Source organism: Microtus pennsylvanicus, chromosome 19, assembly GCF_037038515.1.
Source record: "Microtus pennsylvanicus isolate mMicPen1 chromosome 19, mMicPen1.hap1, whole genome shotgun sequence".
Taxonomy (NCBI): domain Eukaryota; kingdom Metazoa; phylum Chordata; class Mammalia; order Rodentia; family Cricetidae; genus Microtus; species Microtus pennsylvanicus.
The window spans coordinates 24,149,138-24,173,886 of record NC_134597.1 but is presented as its reverse complement, the minus strand read 5'-3'; the positions used below and the strand labels follow the sequence as shown (position 1 = coordinate 24,173,886).

Here is a 24,749-nt window from a genome sequence, read left to right as displayed (position 1 = left end):
GATGATCATAAACCTATATTGAATATTTATTGGCTTATGAGGACACACCAGATGCTGCCCAAATCCTAGGCAGAAGGTTAAGATTTACAGACATGATTGAAAACAGGGGGGAAAAAGGCCCACAAAAACGAAAACCGCAACACAATCAGGGCAGATGGTAAGTGCTAAGGAGAGATCAGGAGGTGTCTGGCTGCTGATGAAGTCTTGTTCCCAGTTGGTACTCAGGGTCCAGGATGCAAGTAGAAGGTGACTTTGAACACAGGAGGAAAGAAGCCAGGAGGCGGAAACACAGGAGACACCAGGGCTCAAGCTGGAATGTGCTGAGGGCCTGAGATTGTCCAGGCTATAGGGATGATTTAGGGCCTGTGGGGTGAGGGCAAGATCTCTGAAGTGAGTTCAAAAGGCAGAGCGGAGAGGAGGCCAATGGGACAGATGGTGCTCACGGAGTGATCCGGCAGTCTACTCCCCGTTTCCTCCGTGACCCATGTGAGCATCACCTATAGTACAACTGACCTTTCTGAGAGTCTCAGTAAGGCCAAACATAAAGAGAAGAGGGTAACAATAATGGGCATCATCTGAACACCGAGCCTTGGGATGGACAAGAGCCTGGCTGTATGCTCAAGCCAACAACAAAAAAAAAAAATTAAGAGGAGCCAGGTGTGGTGATGCCCATCTTTAATCTCTTTAATGTACTTCAGAGGCAGAGCCAGGGGCCTCTCTGTAAGTTCGAGGCCAACTTGGTCTATATAGCAAGTTCCGGGATAGCCATGGCTACATAGAGAGACCCTATCAACAACAACAGTAATAGGAGTAGGAAGAATAAGCAGGCCAGAAAGGCCAATGTTGATGGTTCAATAGGATTTGTTCCTCAAAGAAAAGTGTGTTTCTGAGCTGGGCCCCACTCCTGGGGAGACTGAGGTAGAAACACTGTTTGACCCAGGAGTTTCAGGCTAGTATGGGCAACATAATAAGACCCTGTCTAAAAGAAAAAAGAAAGAAAAACAAGTCAGAAAGAGGGAAAATGCAAGGAGTTCTAAAGATAAGCACTGTCTCCCCCCAACGCAGTTCCCATAGTTCCCCGCTGGAGCCAGATCCCTGGCCTGGCTAGACGTAGAGACCAGAGAGCCACTAGAGGTGTTCCGAAAGTGAGGCAGCCATATCTACGTGATGGGTAGAGAGGCATACCAGGGGCTCAGCAACATAGCAGGACCAAGCACTACACTCATAGAAGAGCTCCTCGCGGGCCCACCAAGAGGTCGCTCTCTAGGGAGCAGTGCTGATGGAGAGCCAGCTGAGCCACGCAGGAAAAGTGATCTTCTTTAACAGCGGCCTCTGTGGTGGCTTATGGGTGAAATACGCGTGCTCCTTGACTAGTAGAGGTTGTCCCGCACGTGCTCCATGATGGTCTTCAGTCCTAGCCAGGTCTCCTCTGCGGTGGGGATGATCTGGCTGGCGGGCAAGAGGAAGCCATAGTGCCCGGTGTCTCTCAGCTCAAATGTGAAGGCATACTTGATGCCGTTGTCATACGCCCAGTCGATGCTGCTCCCACTGGCTGGGTCTGTAAGACAGAAGAGGATACCATTGACGCCGACTTCCCTCCGGGGAGCTGTGGGAAAGGGCTAGCGCTCTGTCTGGATGGTGTCTGGGATATCTGTGCGCTGTGTGAAGATGTGTCATTGGTGTCATGAAAAGCTGGACGGCCAATAGCTAGACAGGAAGTAAAGGCAGGATTTCCGGGGAGAGAAAGGAAGAGGAGGGAATCGAGGCACTCAGGAACGAGTGGGACACACAAAATGGGAGAGAGGTAAAAGCCATGTGGTAGAATGTAGATCACTAAAAATATGGGTTAATTTAAGTTATAAGAGCTAGAGGGAATTGATAATGCCCCCCCCCCGGTGTTATTTGATAGCTGGCGGTCCAATTACAGGATGGAGTTCCTTAGAATCCAGAGCTCTTTCTGGAAGTCACCAGGTCCTAAGACACATATGTTCAAAAGGACACATTGGCTCCAACCATAGGGCTTATCCATCCCACACCGTGAAGTTCTGTTCAAGCCTCAAGCTAAGAGGTTTTAATCCTCATTCCCAAGGCTGGAGAGATGTCTCAGTGGGCGAACCACTTGCCATGCAAGCTTGTACAGTAGAGTTCAGATCCCTAGACTCCACACAATGTTGGTTAGGCATGGTGGCTCACTTCTAATCACAGTGCTCAGGAGACAGAGACAGAGTATCTTCGCAGCAACCTGGCTAGCAAGACTAGCTGAATGGACAAACTCTGGGTTCAAGAGACCCAGCTTCAATAAGGTTGAAAATGATTGAAAAAGACAGTGAATTCCTCTACCTGCATGTTCGAATATATGTATACATGTGAACATGCATAAACACAAACATATACCATGTATACATATGCCACAAAATGGAATCCCCATTCCCATTTTCTCACTAGATCACTGCAATCCTCCAGGAAACTCAAACCTAGCGTGCTCGGGACAGAGTGAGACAGGCATCCCCCGCTAGTCCCAGCGATCCCTGTCTCCTTGAAATGGTGCCCTGTGTCATCCTCTTTCAGACAGAATAAGGCTGGCCTCATACCCGGAGGTGACAGGCTACTGCAGAAAGTTGGTATGCGAGCCAGTGTGGCTCTGCCTTGCTTGTCTTTGGGCCACTGGTCTGGGGAGAATCAGCTGTCACTGTTGTAAGGATGCCCAAGGTGCCCAACGAAGAGGCTCAGTGAAGAAATGCAACCTCCTGCCAGGAATCAGCATTAATTCACCGGACACTGGAGCGAGCCACCCTACAAACAGACTGCTCCCTGAAGTCCGCTAGACTGCATCCTGGGAACACAGCTTGACGATGACCTCCTGCAGGACCCTGCCCCGGAGCTGTCCACATAAGATGTTTTTTAATTTTTGACCCGCATAAACCGGGTAAGAAAAGAAATGTTTATCACGTTAAGCTGGGAGGTTTGAGCCTACTTTTGTTTTTTTGGTTTTTTGGTTTGTTTTTTTTTTTTAACACAGCAAGAGATAACTGATACACAGGAAAAGGAAACACATTCCTTGGGACTTCCCTTGCCGGAAGACTTGAAAGACATAGGAGGTCTATTTTTCTACTTCTTCCCAGGCACACTACTAGAGCAGGAACTGACCTACAAGTGGAAAATGTACTGTCACTCATAAAATGACAACCATCACTAATAAACTGATGACGATAGCAGATGTTCTTTTCTCAGCATCCGCCATGAGCGGGTCCCTCATGGTATCTTTATCTTTAAAATCCAGTGATTTTTTTTTTTTACTGCCCTTGGTTTATAGATGGGAAAAGTCTGGTCTCCTGGTGGGAAAGCAGCTAAGGAAATACAGGCAGAACATGACAGAGCTGGGAATTTAAGCCCATATCCTTTCAAGTGGTCCATCCAACCGACTTGACGTCCATCTGGTGGATTGACACATCTGATAATGTAAGATCAGTCCCTTCCTTTCCCTTATTCCTGAGAACTGTTTCTCATGGACACACTTTCCTAAAAATGCAGCTTCCACGGAGATTGTATGTTCCCAAGGGAATGGAATGGGCTCTGCTATGCTCTCAGAAATCCTTGTGTGGTCCCCACAGTATGTGTGCCCTGAGAAAATGCTCCAGCTGAAAGCAAACAGTACCTAGCATGTCCAGTGGTTCTTTATATGATAAACTCAAATATTTCGTAACATACTTGAAAGATATCGGAAGGAAGCAGATAGGATTCAAAGTGATCATGTTCGTAAACTCCATTTTGCTTAATTCCTTACTCAATGTGTACCTACTCTTGCTGTATTCGCACGTATACATGTATGGGTGCTCATGCGTATATATGCATGTGCAGACACATGGATGTGCGCATGCGTGTGGAGGCCGGAGGTCAACCTCAGATGCTGTTCCTCAGAGCTGTCTACCGTGTGTTTCAAGACAAGGATTCCCACTGGCCTGGAACTCACCGGTGGTGCTAAGTTGTCTCCATCTCTTCAGCATGAGCTTAAATGTGCACAACACAATGCCTGGTTTATATGGGTTTGAGGGATCAAACTTAGTCCTCATGTTTGCAACTAACCAAGCTATCTCCCTAGATCTTTTAAAACACACACACACACACAAACACACGTGAATGCATGCACGTACGCACGCACATGTGCATGCAGGAATATACTATTAACACCGTTCTACACGTTCTACTTTTTAATTAACACTTGATGATCATTCCCCATTAGTACACATTGATCCACCTAATTCATTTAAGGGCAGCTTAATGCTCCCCTGTATGAATGCAGCAATTGTGTTATGGTCTGGCCCTCTCCTGGTGGACATTTTAGATGAACACCAGACTTTCGTGCTGATAAGTGACGCTGTCACAAGCCTCCTTAGAAACCATGATTTATCATAGTCTCATGAGCCCCAGAACGTACCAGCTCAGAAGCCCTGAGTGAATCAGAATCAGTAAAGAGAAAAGGAGCGGGATGCTCGGGGACAGGACAAATGGCCACGAAAGACTGACAGGAGAAAGGAGACATAAGACTCTGAAGAGCAGACAAGCCCGTGGGAGGAGGTGGGTGTCATGTGACAGACATATATGAGCAGGACATATATGCATGAGAACACTACTGTGGGGCTCATTATTTTCTGTAATAACTTTAAAAAGCATTAATTTAAAAAAAAAAGCAGACACAAGACTCAAAGCATAAAATGGGGTGAAGCTAGTTAGCAGAAGGACCTTACAGTCCAAAATGACATATCGGGTCCTCAGGATGTAATACTTAATCCTCAGAAAACCACTCAGTTGTGGAGGTGGGGAGGGGCTGAACTCTTTTCTCTGCGCTCTGTTTAAGAAGGCAAGAAAGTGTGGATTACTTTCGTCTAAAATGATGACGCTAAGGAAGGGCCAGCACTTAAAGGTACAGATGTCAACCACAGATGTGGCACGTGCCAGAGCCCCTGGCTGCGACAGACTTCTAATATACAAAAACCAACTCCTCTTCTAGAAAGCAGCAGAGGCAGAGAAGACCTGAAGAGTACAGAGTCTGGAACGGTGTGAAGTTTTCCCGCTCTTAGCCCTCCTCCTCCTCCTCCTCCTCCTCCTCCTCCTCCTCCTCCTCCTCCTCCTCCTCCTTCTCCTCCACTGAGGCATCTGGTGAGTATCCCTTGACTTGACACAGCTCACGCTGGGGGAAAGAATGTGTTTGATGTGGGAGAACAAGGCCATTATTTAAACTGATGTCTGACCCAAAAGCAGGGACCCTGGTGACCCACAAAGATCTTGGGGAAGACCTCCTCAAGGGATGCCTAGCAAGTCTCCCCTCGCTCTCTCATCCGCCATCACTCCTGGCTGATTAAGCAGAGGGTGGAGCTAGTCTCCAGATGTGTCCTCTGAAGAGTTCCCATTTAACCACACTAATAGCAATAAACTATGAATAATTAATGGATTGTTGCTGCAATTAGCAAGACAAACACCAGCGTCGTGCTAACTGCTTTATGTTGCTCTGTAGCTACACACACAGAGATGAGAGAGCTGAGATCAGAGGCAAAGGAGACAGTGGTTGCTATGGAGAAGGCACTGCTGAGGGACAACTTCATTACAAGGGAGCAGAACTGTTCTTCCCGTGTCCACACTCACGCTTGCCATTTAGCCAAAATAAGAGCCTTGGCAAGATGTCAACAGAAACTGCCCAGATGAGACCAGAACAAATAAAGTCCTCCAAAAGAGGCCGTGGGTGACAAGCTTCAAGGCCATGTTTAGATTCGGGGACTTGGTAGGTTTCTTTTTTGTGAGATACTAATCCTAGTTAGAGGACTCCTCTCCTCTTGTTCATTCTAACCCTATATCACTACCACCCGTCTCCCGACACAAAGCTGGGAGTTTCCTCTAAAATGGATAGGGAGCTGGGGAAACAACTCAAGCACGTGAACCTGAGTCTGGATCCCCGGCACTCACACAGATCAAAGCAAACATGGTGGCGTGGGTCTGTAACCCTCGTGTTGGTGCGCAGAGACAAGCAGATCCCTGGAACTTGCTGGCCAGCCGGTCTAGCCAATCAGCGAGAGACCCGGTCTCAGAAGAGAAAGTAGGAAACAGTAGCGATTAGACAGCACCCAACATTGACCTCTGGCCCCCACACGCACATACACACATGTGTACACACATGCACATGTGCAGACTAAAACACACATACGAAAATGGCGGATAGGCTTTTGATAGCTTTTTGATAAAACATGTCAGGAATCGTAATCCAAATAAGGAAGGGAGGGTCTACCTGCTGACGGGCCCTAACTCATCAAGGGCACGTGATAAACACAGGTGAGCAGTAGTGACCCAGATGAAGATGACAGCCTACAATAGCCATTTGTCACAAAGTCCTAACATGAATTCTGGTCTAGAAGTAGAAAGTAGAAAAAGACAAGATCTCCTGAGTAAATTGGGAGCATGGGGACCTTGCGGGAGGATTGAAGGAGGGAGGGGAGAGGCAGGGAGGGGAGCAAAGAAAAATGTAGAGCTCAATAAATACCAATAAAAAAATTCTGGTCTAACTACTGAAACAATCAGACAATAACAAGGAAGTAAAGCCCACATCAGTCCTCCATCCCCATTTCAAGTATCCTCCCAAGGCGCTATCTAAAAACCTCCCACGCAGGCGTACTCACAGACAGTGGTGCAAGTCGGTCCTACTTGGTACTTCGTGCCCGAGTGAGAAGCCAGAGCTTCGGCTGCATTCCTCGCCACGTCATCCTGGGAGGTGAGCAGAGACCAGTGAGCGCTCGGGAAGCATGCCCTAGAGACTCTTGCTGGAAGAGCTTCGCGCAAGTTTTCCTAAGGCCTAGAGAACTACTTGCCAAGCCCGAGGGGGATCTAGTTAAGACAGAGTACTGAGATATCCTAAAGGAGAGGAATGTAGAGTTCAGGAACATGACCGAAGGCCAAGTATGCTCAAGAGAAAGGGGGCCTTGAATAGAGAGAACCAAAATTTGGTCCACATCTAGCCATGAGTCTAGGTGGGGCTTCTTCAACACACAGACTTGTGGGCTCGCGGTGGCCTGGGAACAGGGTGGAGCCCCAGCAGACCATACCAGCATGGGGCAAAGGCTTGCAGCTATGCTGAAGATGCCACTCCTACTGGTCCACCTATAGGTACCTTTCCTATTCCAGGAGTGAGTCATGGCTGTGACACATAACCCCCAGGCTATGACCTATGACCTTTACTTCTTCCTTAACCAGAGCAAAGGCGCCTCCCCTTCCCATTACGGCACCGACCATGGTCTTTAGCAATTAGAGAACCTGTGTAGAAAATCAAATGTGCAGGCTGGACAAAGTCTTAGAACTCAGAGAGACGAGAGAGGGACTATCTTCTTTCTGTCCCTAGTGGGTCTGATGGCACAAATCAAAGCGCAGGGAGGTATTCTCTAAGGTGCCCGTATTTGCCCTCGAAAGCTATGTAGCTCAGTCAGCCACCTTGGCTGTGCCAAAGTCAAGCGGTCGGGGACAAGGCAGAGACCCTCCATCACTTACCAGCTCCTCAGCATCTGGGGCCTTCTTGACTGTGTACCCATAGGGATACATCAGCAGCTGTGAGTAGCTATGCAGGTCAATGAAGCATTTGAAATCCCCGTGCTTTTGAATAAAATCCACCACTGATTTCACCTCCACTTCAGAATTAGGGTGGGAGCCATGGTACACTTCAGAGCAGGGGTTATGGCTGGCCCCTTCTCCTGCGGAGGAGAGTTGATCCGTAACAAGTAACCCAGAGGCCAAGAAGACAGACATGAGGACTGTCAACCCCCCAAGTCTGACTGGAATGGTAGACAGGTATTTATCAAGATGCCCCTAAGAATCTATTCATGGCAGGTACAGATTCTGGGGAAGGGACAAGGAGCGAGTTTGGGGGTGGGGGACGTTGCTACAAATGAGAAGGAAAAGTATTGAGACTTTTTTAAGTGGATAGAGTGGACCTCGTATTGTGCTAATAGCAGTTGTCATAAATAATTAATGTCACACTCAAGAACAAGTTGTAATTAATAAGTATGCTTGATAATTAATATGAATACCAATAAATAATGAAAATGACTCCATTTATTCTGGTGTCAACTTATTCTATTGGTTCAGGTCTTAATGGCCAACTGCTGCCAAAAATAATCTATTGTTGTGATTTAAGAAATATTTCTTGATTACTTAACAGGTATTTAGATAGATTGCCTTCTGCATGGTTTCACAGGAAAGCATGCCTTGGCATGTGAGTTTGCGTGTGTGTGTGTGTGTGCGTGTGTGTGTGCACGTACGTACGTGTGTGTATGTATGTGTGTGTGCGCGCACGTGCATGCGTGTGTGTGCATGTGTGCGTGCGTGTGTGTACGTACGTGTGTGTGCATGCGTGTGTGTATGTGTGTGTGCATGTGTGTGTGCATGCGTGTGTGCATGTGTGTGTGCATGCGTGTGTGTGTGCGTGCGTGTACGTACGTGTGTGTGCGAGCGTGCATGCATGTGTGTGCATGTGTGCGTGCGTGTGTATACGTACGTGTGTGTGTGTGTGTGTAAGAGCGAGAGACAGTCATGACTGACTGACTGGCTAGCTGGTTACCATCCTCCAATCATTATTTTCCCTGTGATTTTTATGACAGTTCTATATGATTAAAATAAATCCACTCAAAACCAAACACTGGGGTACCAGGATACAGCTCAATGGTAAAGAGCTTGGCTGGCACACACAGGTCCTGGATTTGATTCCTGGTACAGCAAAAAAGTAAAATAAATACATATAATTTAGTTTGTTTTGTTTTTGTTTTCAACACAGGATTTCATACGCAGATTTTACATAGTCCGCATTGGCCTTGAGCTCGTAAATTTAAAACTGGAGGGTGAAGTTTATTTGGTGATTTTTTTTATCAGTTATGTAATCTTGAGATTATCCTTGAGTATCAAGGACAAAAATCCATTCGATGGGCAAGAAGAACAAAATACATGTACAATAGGGGGTACTTTTGTGGGGATGGCTTTTAAGCAAGAACAAAATACATGTACAATAGGGGGTACTTTTGTGGGGATGGTTTTTAAGCAAGAACAAAATACATGTACAATAGGGGGTACTTTTGTGGGGATGGCTTTTAAGCGGCTGGATCTCAGAACCCAGATCACCTAATTCTTGCTTTCCATGTCTGCTAGCTGCTGATTAGCACTAGCAAGCGGAAGAGGGGCTGCTAGAATTTAAGTTTTGCTACAGGCCCATTAGAGTAACAGTGCTAACTGTTCTCTTTTGGCTTGCCGCCAGGAACCCTTCTACCCAGCCACCATTTGCCCAGGCAAAGCTGGAATGGCCAGGGCTAAAGAGGGGCCTTGGAATCATGCGTCTAAGATGCGTGTGGTTTTTAAAACATTAGTGTAAAAAGCAGTTCAGTCGTGGAGCACTCGACTAGAATGTGCAAAGCCTCACCACAACAAATCAATTAGGTAAATAAATAAATATTTGAAACTAACATAGTCATAATCACAATGCAAAGACCGTCTGACCCACTGTTTTCTCAGGAGGACAGAGATTATTGAATCATTCCCTTTCAAAATTACAGCAATAAGACTTAAAAACAAATCAGAACACACACAGACACAGAGAGCCTCAGGGAGGTCCCGGGGTCTCGCAGTGAATGGAAGAAGAACAGGATGAAGACCGGCTTCCTACCCCACCCTGCAGGCATTCGTGGACAGGTTCGTCCAGTGCTGTGGGGTTGACTCTGTCTCCCCACCTACCTGCGAAACTGGCATTCCAGTTTCTGTTTGGGTCAGCTCCAATACAACGGCTTCCTGGGTTCCGGGACCGCGTCTTCCTCCATAATCGGTTCTGAAAAAGCCCCCAAACACTCAGGGTATGTCAGGATACAGGAGCAGTAAAGGTTTCTCTGGAAGCTAAGACCACGACAGATGGGCTGAGCTGCATGGGGCCCTGCCTAGACTCCAGTCCACTGCCTTGGCACTCTGCTGTCAACCCTCACGGGGGAGATGGTGCACCTCTGGCTTTAAGAAGGAATTTGGGACCAGGTATGGTGACATACACCTTTAATCCCAATACTTGAGAGGCAGAGGCAGGTAGATCTCTGTGCATTTGAAGCCAACTTGCTTAACATAGCTCCAAGCCAATCGGGAATACATACATAGTAAGACACTGTCGCCAAAAAAAAAAAAAAAAGACAGTGACCCCCTCAAACTGCCCTGATGAGAACTTTCTATAGACGAACCAAGCTGGTCCCATCTGGATGCATTGAATCCCTATTGTCTCGTGCAGAAAGGGAAGCAATGGCCACTGAACATCACCCACGCCGCAGACATACAACGGGGCCTATTATATTCCAAGGCAGTCACCTGAATTCAATCACGCTCTCAAGCAGGGAATAAGGGAACAAATTAAATCCCACAACAAAGAAGCCATCAAGCAAAAGCGGAATGTGAGACATTATACAGGAAATTACTTAGTTTCTCCAACAAATGAATGACATTTTAAAAGGATGTGTTTGGGGTGCTACTGGATGAATAAAGACATCAGAGACACAGCCTCAGCTCCCGTGCACAGACCTTATTGGATCCTGACTTCGACAAATTGACTCCTAAGAGATGGTTTTTTTAAAAAAATAATAACGGGGGAGTGTTAGGGGATATTAAAGAACTTCCATTAATTTTTCAAAGGTGACAGTGCAGTAGTGGGTTTGGGTTTTTTTTATTATTATTATCAGCAGCTAGAGATGCATGCTAAGGTCGTTGTAGATGAAATAACATGATGTCTGGGATTTGCTTTAAAATATGTCAAGAAAATAAATTGTGTGGGAGAGAAAAAGATGAATAGAAGATAGGTAAAACGTTGAAAATTGTTCAAGACCCACAATAGAGAGTTTCTTAGACTATTCTCTCTAAAATAGCAATAATATATTCCCTGGTGGCTCAGAGGATGACTGGAAAAGAAAAACCCCAAAGGAGCATCTAACACACACGTTGGTCGAAATCTTCTCCAAAGGCACTCGCAAAATATGGAATCCAACCAGGGAGTTGAGCCCAGGCCCCGGCCATTTAGAATTACTCACATGGGTTTGTGTGTACACATATCCATCAGGATTGGCCACGGGTAGCACAAAAATATCCACTTTCTCCAAGATGGAGGTGACAGCTGGATCCTTTTGGTAATCAGTCACAATCTAAGCAGAGACAAGACCCTTGTCAGCAATATCATGGCAGAGTGGGTTTGTAGGTCCATCCAGGTGTTTCCCTGAGATGCCCAGCACCCTGCTAAGATGGATGCTCTTGGATAGCCTCTCCCCTCTGAAGCCCCATGGGCTCTCTCTAAAGCCTGGGGACGGGCTCTCTCAAAGCCTGGGGACGGGATTGCACGACTGTATTAACTGCAAGTGGTCGAGTGACGGGAGGTGGCTCTGTTCACTCCTTCCACGTACTCCGCCCTTTTCTCCCGGCACTGACTCAAAGGAGTTTCTTGAAGGATCTGGAGGCAAAATGAGAACTCAGGGACCCTGCAGAGCTTGGAAGGGGATGAAGTCGAAACGGATCTCAGTTAGGTGCTGAGTGAGGCCCTGGTCCCTTTCGCAGGGTCCACCTTTGAAATCCGTTAGCTTGTTCGCAAGCACGTCACTTTACCACAGCGAGAGGGCTGACAGAGGAGCTTTGACGGTTTACTTCCCCCACCCGAGAAGATGCCAGCCTACTAAGTCTGTGTACAGTAGCTTCCTACCTCATCCCCTGGGCCCAGCTACACAGGATGGATCTGTCCCCCCTACCCCAGGCCCACCAGAACCCTTGGCTAATTCCGGGCGACATGACCTTCCTCGCAGTCCAGATGGCAGTGGCCTGTGAGATCCACTCACGGGAATGGATGCCCGCATTCAGCCAAATGGCAGGCCTCTTCTTGCCTCCTCCCGTGCTGAACTGCAGAAGGGAAGAGAGGCCGGAAAATGACCCGCCAGTTCCCGTCTCTCCTCACCTCTCCTCTCCCCAGCCCACTCCTATTCATTTAATTCATTTAAGATAATTCAGAGACCAAATGTTCCTGAGGGCACCGTCTATTTATCGGGCTTATCCGTGACCTGGGAGCTTAATTGGTTGGCTGCGGCTCTGGGCAGCCCAAACCTCTCCAGCTTTGAGAGCAAATGGAAAGGAGAAACAATTGGTATCGTGGGTCAGAATGCTAGTGTGGTTGGAAAAGAATAGTGTGTCCCTTGAAAGATCTCGAATGGTCTCCCAGCAGAGAGAAACACAAGGGCGCACGAACCAGACTCTTCTGCTGAGGTAATAAATGAATTCGGTTTTAAATTGCCAAGGAAGCTTCACTATAGCTCTTTGTAAATAGCGGTAATGAATTCTGCTGCTGCCTTTGCCGTTGCACCGGGGCTCTGTGGGTCAGAGCTTGGTGCTAATGAAGCCGGGGTCTCTATCAGATGGGCAAATAATCTAAACATAATTATTTTAAAGGAGCCAGCTCAGCGGTGTGTCTCCCCTCCTGCCAGCTATTTGCCGTAAACTTGGCTTCTACGAAGCTAAGGGGTTGGCGAACTCTTAGCATCCCCAGTTGTTCCATGGTTTTTATGCCCAAATTCCTCTCCATGCATTCAGCTGGATTATTTACGTAATTTGTGTCATTGTCATAGCTCTCTACCTCTTTTGCCAAGACAGATGTGAATAGAAATATCTGGAAATGGGGCTCCATGCAGCCAACAACCTGAGGTTGGACTTAGAGTTACATCTACTCTGATGTAAGCCACCTGCGTTCTGTGCCTAACTGGCTAGGTCGGAGTGAAGGCAGGCTGTGGGCCTCTGAGAGTCTTAAGGAACGCTAACGGCCTCTCCTTTGAGCCTCTCAGAATGGGATACGCTCTTTCTAACACCCCTACAGACAAGAGCAGGGGATTCAATCAGATCAAAATATCTGATTAAGCAAAGATGACTTGAAACTACAATCCCTTCCTGAGAACCAGTGGGGTTAGAAAGCTGGCCTCTCTTTGGCAGACCTTAGCTGGGTACTGGAAATTATGATCCAGAAGTTTGCGTCAAGGGCCTTAGGTCTCACCTTCAGAACATACATGGGTCGCTTTTCAAACGTCTCTCCGATCTTCACTCTGCTTGCCAGGTCGGGGAAGTCTGTGGCGATACTGTCCATCTCGTGGTAAATCTGAAGTGTGGAAAAGTGAACCAAAGACACTTCTTACAGATTTTGTTTTTAATTTTTTGAGTTGCGGTTTTTCTATGTAGCCCACCCTAGTCCTGAACTTGGAATCTCCCTACCTCATTCTCGCAAAAGCTGCAATAACGGGCGTGCGCCACTACTCAATGATATTTTAAAATCCTGTTCCATTGTGCAAGCCAGGCAGTTGTGGCGCACGCCTTTAATCTCAGCACTCGGGAAGAAGAGGCAGGTGGATCTCTGTGAGTTCGAGGCCAGCCTGGTCTACAGAGTAAGTTCCAGAACAGTCAGGGCTATACAGGGAAATCCTTTCTTGAAAAAAGCAAAAAATTAAAAGAATAAAAAATAATTCTATTCCATTATTGGCTGGGTATCTGTGAGCCTTATCTTGTCACTCTTGAGTTCCTTGTCGAACCTTGGGGTTGGCCGCATTACTGGCATGGAGTGCTACGACAGGGAATTGCCTGCACAGCTACTTTCTGCAGTTTTCTAGAGGATACACATGTCAGTTGTCTGCAAAGTTGTAGTCCACTTAGGTAAAGCAGAGAGACTTAAACAGATACTGCTCCAAAGTGTGGCTCTTGGCACCATGCTGGACTGGATCATCAGAATAGGCCTGCCTACCAATGCTCTGAATGGCAGGACTCGCTAAATTGTTCTCTACTAGAAAACAAAACAAAACAACAACAACAACAAAAAACATTCACAATGTGTATATGTCCCCCACACAAACAATACAAATAAAGTATAATATAAAATAAAAAAAGAAGCCACATGTAGTATGCCTTTGGTCCTAGCACTCAGGAAGCAGAGACAGGTAGATCTCTGTGAGTTCAAGGTCAGCCTGATTACAGAGTAAGTTCTAGGGTATCTAGGGCTACACAGAGAAACTCTGTCTCAAAAAAAGAAAAAAAAAAGCTAAAATAAAATAAGAAATATAAATGGCTCCATGAATAAAATGCTCACCATGAAAGAGGACCTGAGCCCAGGCTCCCTAAAACCACATAAAAAGCTGGGCAGGAAACTGGTCATCAAAAGAACAAATAATCCAATTAAAAAATGGGGTGCAGACCTTAACAAAGAACTCTCAACAGAGGAATCTAAAGTGACTGAAAGACACTTCAGGAAATGCTCAACATCCTTAGCCATCAGAGAAATGCAAATCAAAACAACTCTGAGATGCCATCTTATACCTGTAAGAATGGCCAAAATCAAAGACACTGATGACAACTTATGCTGGAGAGGTTGTGGGGTAAAGGGAACACTTCTGCATTGTTGGTGGGAATGTAAGCTGGTACAACCCCTTTGGATGTCAGTGTGGCGATTTCTCAGAAAACTAGGAAAAGACCTTCTTCAAGACCCAGTAATACCACTTTTGGGCATATATCCAAAGGATTCTCAATCATACCACAAGGACATGTGCTCAACTATGTTCATAGCAGCATTGTTTGTCACAGACAGAAACTGAAAACAACCTAAATGCCCCTTGACCAAAGAATGGATAAGGAAAATGTGGTACATTTACCCAATGGAGTACTACACAGCAGAAAAAAAATGACATCTTGAAATTTGCAGACAAATTGATGGATCTAGAAAACATCATATTGAGTGAGGTAACCCAGACCCAAAAAGACAAATATCATATGTACTCACTCAAAAGTGGCATTTAGACATAAAGTAAAGAAAACCAGCCTACAAATCATAATCCCAGAGAACCTAGACAACAAAGAGGACCCTAAGAGAGACATACATGGGTTTTATCTATGTGGGAAGTATCTCCTGAGTAAATTGGGAGTATGAGGACCATGGGAGAGAGTGGGGGGAAGAGAAAGGGAGGGGAGCAGAGAAAAATATATAGCTCAATAAAAACAATTTTAAAAAAAGAAGAAAACTTGGCGTGGTGGTGTGCGCTGTAACTCTAGTGATGGGAAACACAGACAGGAGGATCCCTGAGGCCCACTGGCCAGCCAGTCTGAGCCCAGGTTCAATAAGAGCTCCTGTCTCATAAAAATAATAAATAAGGGAGAGAGTAACAGAGGAATAAAATTCTTGTTTATCACACAAAGGTCTTGGAATGTTGACTATCTTACTCAGTTAATAGAATACTTGTTGAGCATCCATGAGCCACTGGGTTCTATCCCCAGGACCCCATACATCAGGGGTGGTAGTACACACCCATAATGGCAGCATTCAGAAAGCAGAAGGATCCCGAGTTCCAGGTCATCCTCAACTACATCTGGAACTGGAGGCCATGCCGACATGCTATGTAAGACTTTGTCTCAAAACAAAGGGGAGCGGAGACATCCTGAAAATTCTTCCAACCCACAGGCTCTACAGACTGAAGAAAAACAGAGTAGATGCCACGGGCCATGAGAAAAAGAAAGTCACCTACAAAAAGTTAAAACAAGCTGATTGTGGTGCAGCCCACCTTTAATCCCAGCACTCGGGCTGCAGAAGCAGGAGGATCTCTGTGAGTCTGAGGCCAGCCAGGTCTACAGAGTGAGTTCCAGAACAGCCAGAACTACACAGAGAGACCCTGTCTCAAAAACAGAAAGGAAGAGAGAGAGAGAGAGAGAGAGAGAGAGAGAGAGAGAGAGAGAGATATTAAGCACCAGACTGGGGCCATTGATGACTTAGCAGGCACAAGCTACCATGTCTGACAATGTGAGGTCTGCCTTTGACTTCTGGTACACATATGATGGAAGGAGAAAACTGGTTGTCCTGTTGACTTCCACATTAGTTCCATGGCACATGAACACCCAGATAGATAGATAGATAGATAGATAGATAGATAGATAGATAGATAGATAGATAGACAGACGAGAGGGAGATAGAGAGATAATAGGCAAGAAATGTATAGGTAGATAAATAGAAAATTGTTTTAAAAACCTCCAAGCTATACCAGATGTGAGGTACAAATTCACGTCAGCCATCGCCACACAAAGACTTGAAATCAGAAACCCTGGCAGCAGGAAACGTGGGATTCCCACTGGAGACCTAGAATAGCTTAAGTGGTACCAAGACATGAGCCACTCAGAGTTGGTTTTAAGAAGAACCCCGGATGAGCTGGTCAAGAGAGAGAGAGGGCACAGTCACAGGCCTCTGGGAACAAGGGCTAGCTAGAGGTCACTTCACTGTACAAGGGGCACCCGAGTCAGTGGGAACAGAAGCAAGCAGATGAGAAAGTGAGGCAGACAGACAGCTGGAAAGGTAAGTGGAAGGCCTCTCTTGGTCCCTGGTTGACATTTGCAACGGGCTAGCTCAGCTGGGGAGGGCACCACATTAGTGAGGCTAATGGGTTTGATCCCTGTGTGGGCCCTGAGCTCTGCTTTCACCCGTGGCCCGAGACTGAACTGAACTCCTAACTTTATCCAGCTGTTTTACAGATGTATGTCATTGGTCACAAGAGGGCTCAAGGGGCAGAACTGTTGGAAGTGTATACAATAAACAAAGCTACTGACAACCATGGGAAAGAAGTAGAAATAGTTGGCCAGCCTTTGAACTAATTCCTCATCTGGGAGAAAAACAACTTGAGGTATACGCCTCATGAAAAAGGTGCCAAGAACGTGGTGTCTGCACATAAAGAACAGCACGTAATAAGGTAGAGGAGGGAGATGAGCATCTTAGATTTGGGAGGAGGTCCCGAGCTAGGAGAGTCTGCAAGCTAACGAAAGAGACACTTGGGACAAAAGAGACCCACGTTGCGAATGATACTGTTCCATTCTGAGGTCCCTTTTGACTTCTCAAGTTCCAGTATCATATGAAATTACTCAGCTCCAAATTTTTCATCTGAAAGTTTGGCTTACCTTGAAAGTCAGCTATATAAAGTGGTTTCTAACTACACACAGCACCAAATTGCACTGTGGAACGAGTATACGGTATAGGGAGTCATGATAAATGAGTGGAAATATTTGGTTAACCTTGGAAATAACCACTTGTCTGCTTGCCCGGAGTACATGGCATTTGATTCTGTGCTAGGGATTCCAATGGGGGAGAAGGCTAAATTACAAGGACTGGAACGACCGCCATTATATCATGGTTTCCTTTAAAAGGCTGCTTGAGCGGTGTGTCTGTCGGGGAAACTGCAGCTATGTTTCATGGGCACATAGGTGCTGGTGGGGGTTAAACAACCAGAAGGGAAGGCTTTAAAGTGCACACATTTTAGTCCCTTCCGTGAAGTGATACCGTGCTGAAGTTGGATGGAAGGAGAGAGGTTACAAAGCCGGGCAAGCGGAGAGCGTTGGCCTCAAGCGTGCTTTGAAACACTTACAGCTTCCAAGGAATGGTAAGATCCGTAGTTGAAGCTGTCGCCACTCCGCTCCTGCCCTTCACTGTGTTGCATTTCCTCGTCTTCATTATCTAAAAGGGCCTGAAAAAAAATAAAAAAGACACAGCAACATGGTGAAGAGGGGATCCCCTGGAGATACAGGTTTATCTGGGTGCACAGATTGGCCAAGATGGCATCTCAAGGTAACAAGCAACACAAATGTCTGAGGTCTAAAGGGGCTAGAGACCGCAAATTATACAAACCAGAGATTACAATTCAAGAGAAGGTAAGTTCATGCTGCATACAGCTAAAAATCTCATTCATCTTAACTACATCACGTTCAAGTGCTACTAATTCCCAAAAGGTTTCCATTAATTCTGTGGGGTAAGACAATGGAATTATCAGTGTTCCTAAGATGAAGGTCTTTATTTCCTAACATTCTTGGTTCTATTGAAACTTTTCGGCATGTGAAACCAGTGCAATGTTCATACCCAGAAGAAGAGCTGTCTATAATTATGTGTGTTGATTATGCAGCTGGTGTGACACAATTAAAAATAATAACAAACCATCCTGCCTTTCATTTAAAAAAAAGAGGGTCAGATTTTTTCCCATATATCTATAAAACCTTGCTTTTTAATATCCAATTTCCATTATCCCCTGAAAACCCGCTTGTTCCCTGGAAGTAACATGTGCGCGATTCGGCTTTTCTACCGTACGAAATCTCTAAGCATCAGCTCGCATCTGGTATCCAGTGGCTCTGAAGCACACAGCTTGGGAAGCCATTCAGAAACAAAGAAATTCTTATAAGCACTCATACTTTGAAGGTTCTTGGCAGATGTCTGCGCCATGTGAGGATGATTAATAAGCTCACAGCTGCTCACACCATCAGGAAAAACCCGGGCCAAATCAACAATTAGTCCATAACCCTCCTCGGTGAAGGAGAGAGCGTGAGTCAGGGGCACCGTCCTGCTGTTGAATGTAGGTTGTGGGGCTGTACGGGCGCTGTTCCCTCTCCTGGGAGCTATTGGTGCCATTCCCACTTTCTCAAAAGACTCCTCTTCTCATTGGTTCCCAGTATCCCCCACCCACCCACATATACACCCACTTGCCTTCTAACTCCAGATATGAAAAAGGAAGACGAATGATTACCTACGGAAGCATCCATGGTGTGCCGGCTACTGTTAGATGTATTCTATATAGTTGATAGAAGCATTACCTCTATAAGCGATTGAAGCGGGAATCATGATCGCCATTTTAGCAAGGATGAAATGGAGGCTCATGAGGGCACACGCTTGCCCAAGGACACAGACTAGTGGCTAGCAAGTCAGGACTTAGATGGAGATCTGTGCAGCTACCTATCCCTACAGCACGCTCGCCCCAGAACGAGAACACTCTGCTTCCATCTGTCTCAACTTCTTCACCTGGGACGCGAGAAAGGATGACACTGGACATTCTTAAAACCTCCCAGGTCCAGTCTTATTGGTGGCTTCATCTTATTATGCAAGACCAGCGAGAGTTCCCGGCCTACCCACCTGGAGGTCTTCAATTGTCACCGAGTAGTCTAAGCCCTGGGACTTCAGGAAGGACTTGACAGGCAGCAGGCTGACAGAGGGGACGAGGATGTCCACGGGCCGACCAAAAGTGGAGGGAGATTTCCAGACATTGAGCTGAGGTGAACAGAAATGCATCAGGTTAAAAAAAACAGCTCGGGTAAAACATGACATTGAGCTCAGGTTCTTTAGAACCACTGTTGGAAGCCAGGGTGACCCCTGAGTCCCGCCCAGGGACAGACATCCCCCATTTCACTGGCATATCTGGTCAGACATGTGGCCCAGTACCTAACAAAGCCCAAGAGACATCGGTTGCTACAGGAAGCTGGAGCCCGCAGCTCAGGCCTCCCAACTAACAAAGCAGCAACAGAGCCCGGCTCTCACTCGCTGCCCACCCGCGTGACTGGCATGTTGGCTAATACTCCATTATGAACGGAAAACACGCAGGGATAAAAACAAACACAAGGATCGTTCCCCCTCAAACTCGGAACATTCCAGAGGACGAAGAAGAACCACATACCTTAAAGTGGTCGGAATTCACTAGCTGAGTCAGTATTCTGATCTCGTCTTCATTTCTGACATTAATCCTAAAAACTTGGTCCCTGGAGAAGGGGAGGGAATAGGGAGAGGGCGATAATGGTGAGCTCTCAGCTGGCAAGTGGACCCCCGAACCCACCATCCCAGACAGGGCTGTGCTGCAGGGAAGGAAACAGTCTAGTCTTTGGTTATAATGTATAGCCATTAAAAACAAGGCTGTGTGGCAAGGATGGAAAAGTGCTTATGTCTAACTTTAAGGGGGATATTAAGTGAAGGAGCAGGACGCAGGATTGTATGTACGCCATGATTACGAGTATGGGAAAAGCAGATGGACTGGAAGCAAAACAGACAACGGAAATCAAGCAAACGCTGCCAGGGCTCGTTTGGGTCGTGGGATTATGGATGGCTTACTTTTTCCCCTCTTGTATCTGTTTTCTGCAATGTGGTCATATTACTTTATAATGAAAAACATATATATTTTTACAGAAAGGAATGTCCCCGAGTGAGGCTCCAGGCTGAGTCAAGACATAAAGAAACACTTCTTCACTGTCAAAGGCGAGGGCTGACACCCCGACGGAGGGAACCTTCATGCCTGAAAGAGCGGGGAACTTTTGGGAACAGACCCTCTGTCCTGGGAGGCAGGGAAGAGTGCACTAACTATTCCTCCCAGCCCCCCACATTTGCTTTGCGGTGGGATTGAACGTGGACTAGGTAGGGTATGAGGCTCAACCTGAGATTCATGGCTGCCTAGCGGGCCCTGAGAGCGCCCGGAAGAAGCCTGTTTAGCGGCAGCCCCCCTCCTGTCCCTCATCCTGCTCTTGATTCCTATGCATCATTCAGCTTCTGCAGCGTTGGCAGGGGAAGAGGGCCCCCAAGTCCTGCGTGGGTGGGAGAAGGCTAGGCCTGAAAAGCCGTCTTTGAGCTCTCAGCTCGCAGAGAGCCAGCGGAGCCATTAGGCGTTGCTAGGTGACGGCCAAATGAATCCGCACTCGACTCTGTCACATGCGTCATTCCTGACAGGAGTGAATGCCGGAGGAGCTGCTGGAGAGGGATGTGGGCTGAAGGACCTGTTGACAGAGTAAATGGCTCTGTCACAGGGAACTAAATGTGAAGCTCACGTGGAGGCTCCTCACCAGAAAACCGGTTCAATCCGGATGGACTTCCAGTGTTTCACTTAGTTCTGGAAAGTTCAGGGAAGAGCTAGGCCGGGTACAAAAGACAAGGCACACTGCAGAGCTGTTCTCAACACAGGTGACCGAACTGGGTAAGATGCCGGTACCCAAGTCTCACACCTTTTCACCCTAGCCCTCCTCCTGGGGTCCTGGAAGTAGGCAGCTAACAGCATCCCATGAAACCTGCAGAGAACCCTACAGGAAGCCTAGTTTGGCTTCTCCGCAATGGTTCCGACAGGGTTTGTACATGCCCCGCAGATTCAAGTCTGATCTCCAGTTGATCTAATGGATCTAATGGGCCCCTGGAAGTCGGTTTTGTGGAGTCAGTTCCTAAAAAAAGTAAGTTTAAAAGACGGAGCATGGCACCCAAGACTCTCCGGCATCCTGACTTGCCACACGATCCCCAATTCTCACATACGCTACCTCCATAATGCCACACACAGGAACCCTCGCCAAAGGCAGAATAAACAGGGTAGCCCAATCTTGGATTGTCCACTTCCAAAGCTATGAGTGAAATAAATCTTTTTTTTTCTTTGTATGTGTTCCAGCGTGTCAGTGAATAGTAATTATTAACCTCACCGGACCTAAAATTACCCAGGAGACAAGCCTCTGGCACACCTGTGAGGAGCTGTAGAGGTGAGGTGGGAAGAGCCAACCTAAAGGAAGTGGCCTCAGGCTTAGGACCTGGACTAATAGAGATGCAGTTAACACGGGTACCCCTGACTCCCTTCTATGGACGCAAGTGACCAGCTGCTTCAAGACTTCCCCTAGGATGGACCACATCCTCAAACTGTGAGCCAGAATAAGCCCTTCCTCCCTTGGGTTGCTTTTGTCAAAATATTTTATCACAGCCACAGAAAGAGTAACGAAAGCACCCAGCTTCAAGGATTTTGTTATAGAAACAGAGAGTTGACTAATATGTAACCCACGGGACCTGCAAAGAGTTGGACTACAGCCCAGAAAAGATGGGGTATCAAACTACCATTTCTCTGTCGAAGGCAAGCAGCCTCAAAGCAGGTTTGGTGGAGAGTAAACCCTTGTAACTGAGGATGAAGGCCAGTCTGGCAGACGCACACCCTGTATCCACCATCTCTAACACTCCAGAACAGGAGTGTCTTTAAGATGAGCATGCTAGGGGGCCAGAGAGGCAGTTTGGCAGTTAAGCACACGGACTGTTCTTGCAAATGACCCATGTAAGGTCCTCAGCACCCACATCTGACTGGCTCACAACTGCCTGTGACTCCTGTTCCAGGGTAGCTGATGCCTCTGGCTTCCTCGGGCACACACACACACACACACACACACACGCACACACACACACACGCACACACACACACACACATAATTAAAACTAATAAAAACAAATCTTTCTTCAATGCGCATGCTAGAAGGAGTGACATCTTGGGTGGCAAAATTAGACCTTTTCCAAAGAGTGGTCACAGAGAAAAGGGGGTGGTGGTGGAGAAGGACCAGGGAAAGAAAGAGGGACAGCTAAAGAACTCTTTGGAGTATGAAGAGCAGACGACACATTCATCCAGGCTCTAATGTGTGTGCATGTTCCTCTCTCCAACATGGTGATGTCACAGCCGAACCCCCATGCTTCCAAGCACAGTCCATGACAATGGGACACAGTGACTTCACCGGCCCTGGAAAAATGTTCACAGCCCATTCTCTCACGTTCTAATGAGCCAAGCTACACAGGCCAAAGACGCACACACCTGCCGTGTGCAGGAAGAGGCAAGGCAGACGATCTGGTACCGCATGGAGCACCTTCCCCGTCTCTCCCCCACCTTTGCATGCTTTGGTTCCAGCTCCCCTGAAAGTTCACGTTCATTCCACTCAGATGCCTTTGTGTGCCTTTGTACATGGTATTCCCTGTCCGTAAGCACCTGGTAGGCTCCCGCCTAATCTTCAAGACAAGGTCATGTGAAGCATGAAGCTTTCCCTAACCAAAGCTAAGTACAATAGCTCTAAAAATTGGTGGCGATGGTAAAGTAGGATCTGCCATTCTCCTTATGAGCATCAGCATCGTGGTGTCGAAAAGAAGAGCGGCTACCATGCAAAGGGCAAGCTTTTTCTTGCCTTCATTGACCTCATCTCTGCTGGGAAAATACCCTTTCCGACGGGGCAGCTGGTTGAGCTCAGCCCGCTGCACTAGCTGGAATTCACTCAAAGACCTTGCCCTTTAGCTCTTTCTGGAGGTGGCAATTGGCCTGGGAGAAGGGAACTGTTGGGATTCGCGGGTGTTTCGTCTGCCCCTCCTGCTCAGTATGGTTGCTCTAACAGCTCTTCTGGCTCTCTCCAACTCCCAGGACACCAAGATGTCTTTGGCATCATGACCAGTGACGTCTGCTCACTCACCCTCACACCTGTCCCATACTGGGGACACTCAGTCATTGTTCCGGCAGCTCAGCTTCTACCCCTCCCCTATTACCAGGAAAGCAGCTAAGTGGTCAGTTCTCTGTGTCTCTCTCACCTCCATCCCTGCCCAGGCTGAGCAGCTATGACTAATAGTACTAAGAGGTGACCTCGGGAAACCCTGGGATGCTTGCCAGCTACCAGCTCTGCAACTACTTCCTGTTCTCCACCTGCCCAACACCTCCGTGCATCCTGGCCACTGTCTCATCCTTAAGACATCCAAAAAGTAGGACAGGTGATACCAGGAGAACGAGAGAGACCTGGGAGCTAGGAGAACCAAGCTGCAAGGGCAGGAGATGGGGGGGGGGAGGGAGAAACCACCATCCTCATGTCCGTTACCCAGTCTCCAGCCCGGCTTCCCAACCAATCAGATGCTCAGAGTCCAGCTCCCCTGCGGCCTCTCCGGCCACTGAATTGGGTGTCCACGACATGTGGACAGATCCCAGGAAAGATCCTTCTACCTCCACTGAGGTGCCTAATACTACAAAGTAAGAACAGACTGGGAGACGCCACAGCACGTTTGATTAGCACCGTTTGTAATCAGCTCCCGCACAGGGACCCTTTGTGTGCACAGCTCCCGCCGTGAATCCTCTAGCACTCAGCCCCGCTGGCTCAGCCCCGGTGCCCACTGTATCAGGAGAAAGGTCTGAATCGGGAAAAATAGAGATTTTTTTTCCTCCACATGAATAGACGCAGTGGGAGCCTGTCAGCTCCCTGCATCAGCCCACGCAGCAGTGAGTGCAGTCATGGCACACCTACTGCTGAGCTGCCTGCGGAAGAATCTTCCTCCTTGGCCACCTGCTATGCCTAACCTCTCCGAGCTGTTTGGCAGCAGGGGCAGGTAGGAACCGTCATCCCCATAAAAGTTACTCAATCTCATGTAAGTAATTGCTTCAATAACCAGCCCTCGGGTCCCTTTAGCCAGATAACATAATAGAGAATAAGCTTGCATACACAGGTAGATCCGTGGCACGGAGCGTTCCATTTGATTGACTTCTGCTACAGAAAAGGGTATGAGCTTTGCTTGCAGCATTCCGGCTTCCTGCTTACCAGCTAAGTAATTTGGGGCAGGTTCCTCAACCTTTTTAAGACCGTGGGGTTTTTTTTCATGTTTAAATTGAGGAAAATAACAGCCTTGTCTGACAGAGTGGTTACATGATCCATAAGAGGATGCACACGAAGGCTCTTTGCAGAAGGCAGAGTGTTCCGCAGTGATGAGTTATTCTAATGCAGTCCTCTACCCGCGTACCAGAGCATCCCTGTCATTCCCCTGCCTCTCCGACTTCCTGTCCTCCATCAGTGCCACAGTCTTCTGTGGTGAGCGTGTGGCCCTGTGCACACACACTCACACCGAGGCCTGGTGTGCATTTCCATAGTGTAGCTAAGCAAGACCCATTGGATCTCTTTGTTCCAGAAGCCTGGGAAACCACCAGCGATACATGGGCTTCACCACTGACTGAGACTCTGTCCCCAAAGCCTGTGACCCAGCTTCTCCCTGTAAGCCTTGCAGAAACTGGCAAAGCCTTTCTGGCTGTTCTTCCTAGGCAATGGTGTAAGAAATGCCTAGAACTGACCTTAGAAAGAGGGAGAGGGAAGACCCAGAATTAGGAGATTGGGGAGATGGG

At 47.4% G+C, this 24,749-nt stretch overlaps 1 protein-coding gene across 1 annotated transcript; it reads right to left on the bottom strand.

The window, feature by feature from the left end:
- Window positions 1-19,839, bottom strand: Cpa4 (carboxypeptidase A4). The gene is made up of 11 exons (XM_075953984.1): window positions 19,835-19,839; window positions 19,518-19,599; window positions 18,980-19,114; window positions 17,451-17,549; window positions 13,067-13,168; window positions 11,824-11,928; window positions 11,076-11,186; window positions 9,754-9,844; window positions 7,528-7,727; window positions 6,666-6,750; window positions 1-1,558 (listed from the first exon to the last, which is right to left on the bottom strand). Exons 1-11 carry the CDS (start codon window positions 19,837-19,839, stop codon window positions 1,371-1,373), a joined length of 1,203 nt encoding a protein of 400 aa, XP_075810099.1. The 3' UTR covers window positions 1-1,370.
- Window positions 19,840-24,749: the final 4,910 nt, after the last annotated feature.

What these genes read in the sequence shown, in the direction of transcription:
- Cpa4 (XM_075953984.1), bottom strand. An exon ending in TGACAATTGAAGACCTCCAG is followed by an intron (nt 17,550 to 18,979) that starts GTGGGTAGGCCG and finishes ATTTTTTTTCAG; the next exon opens with GCCCTTTTAGATAATGAAGA. An exon ending in CCATCTGGACTGCGAGGAAG is followed by an intron (nt 11,187 to 11,823) that starts GTCATGTCGCCC and finishes GTCTCTGCTTAG; the next exon opens with ATTGTGACTGATTACCAAAA.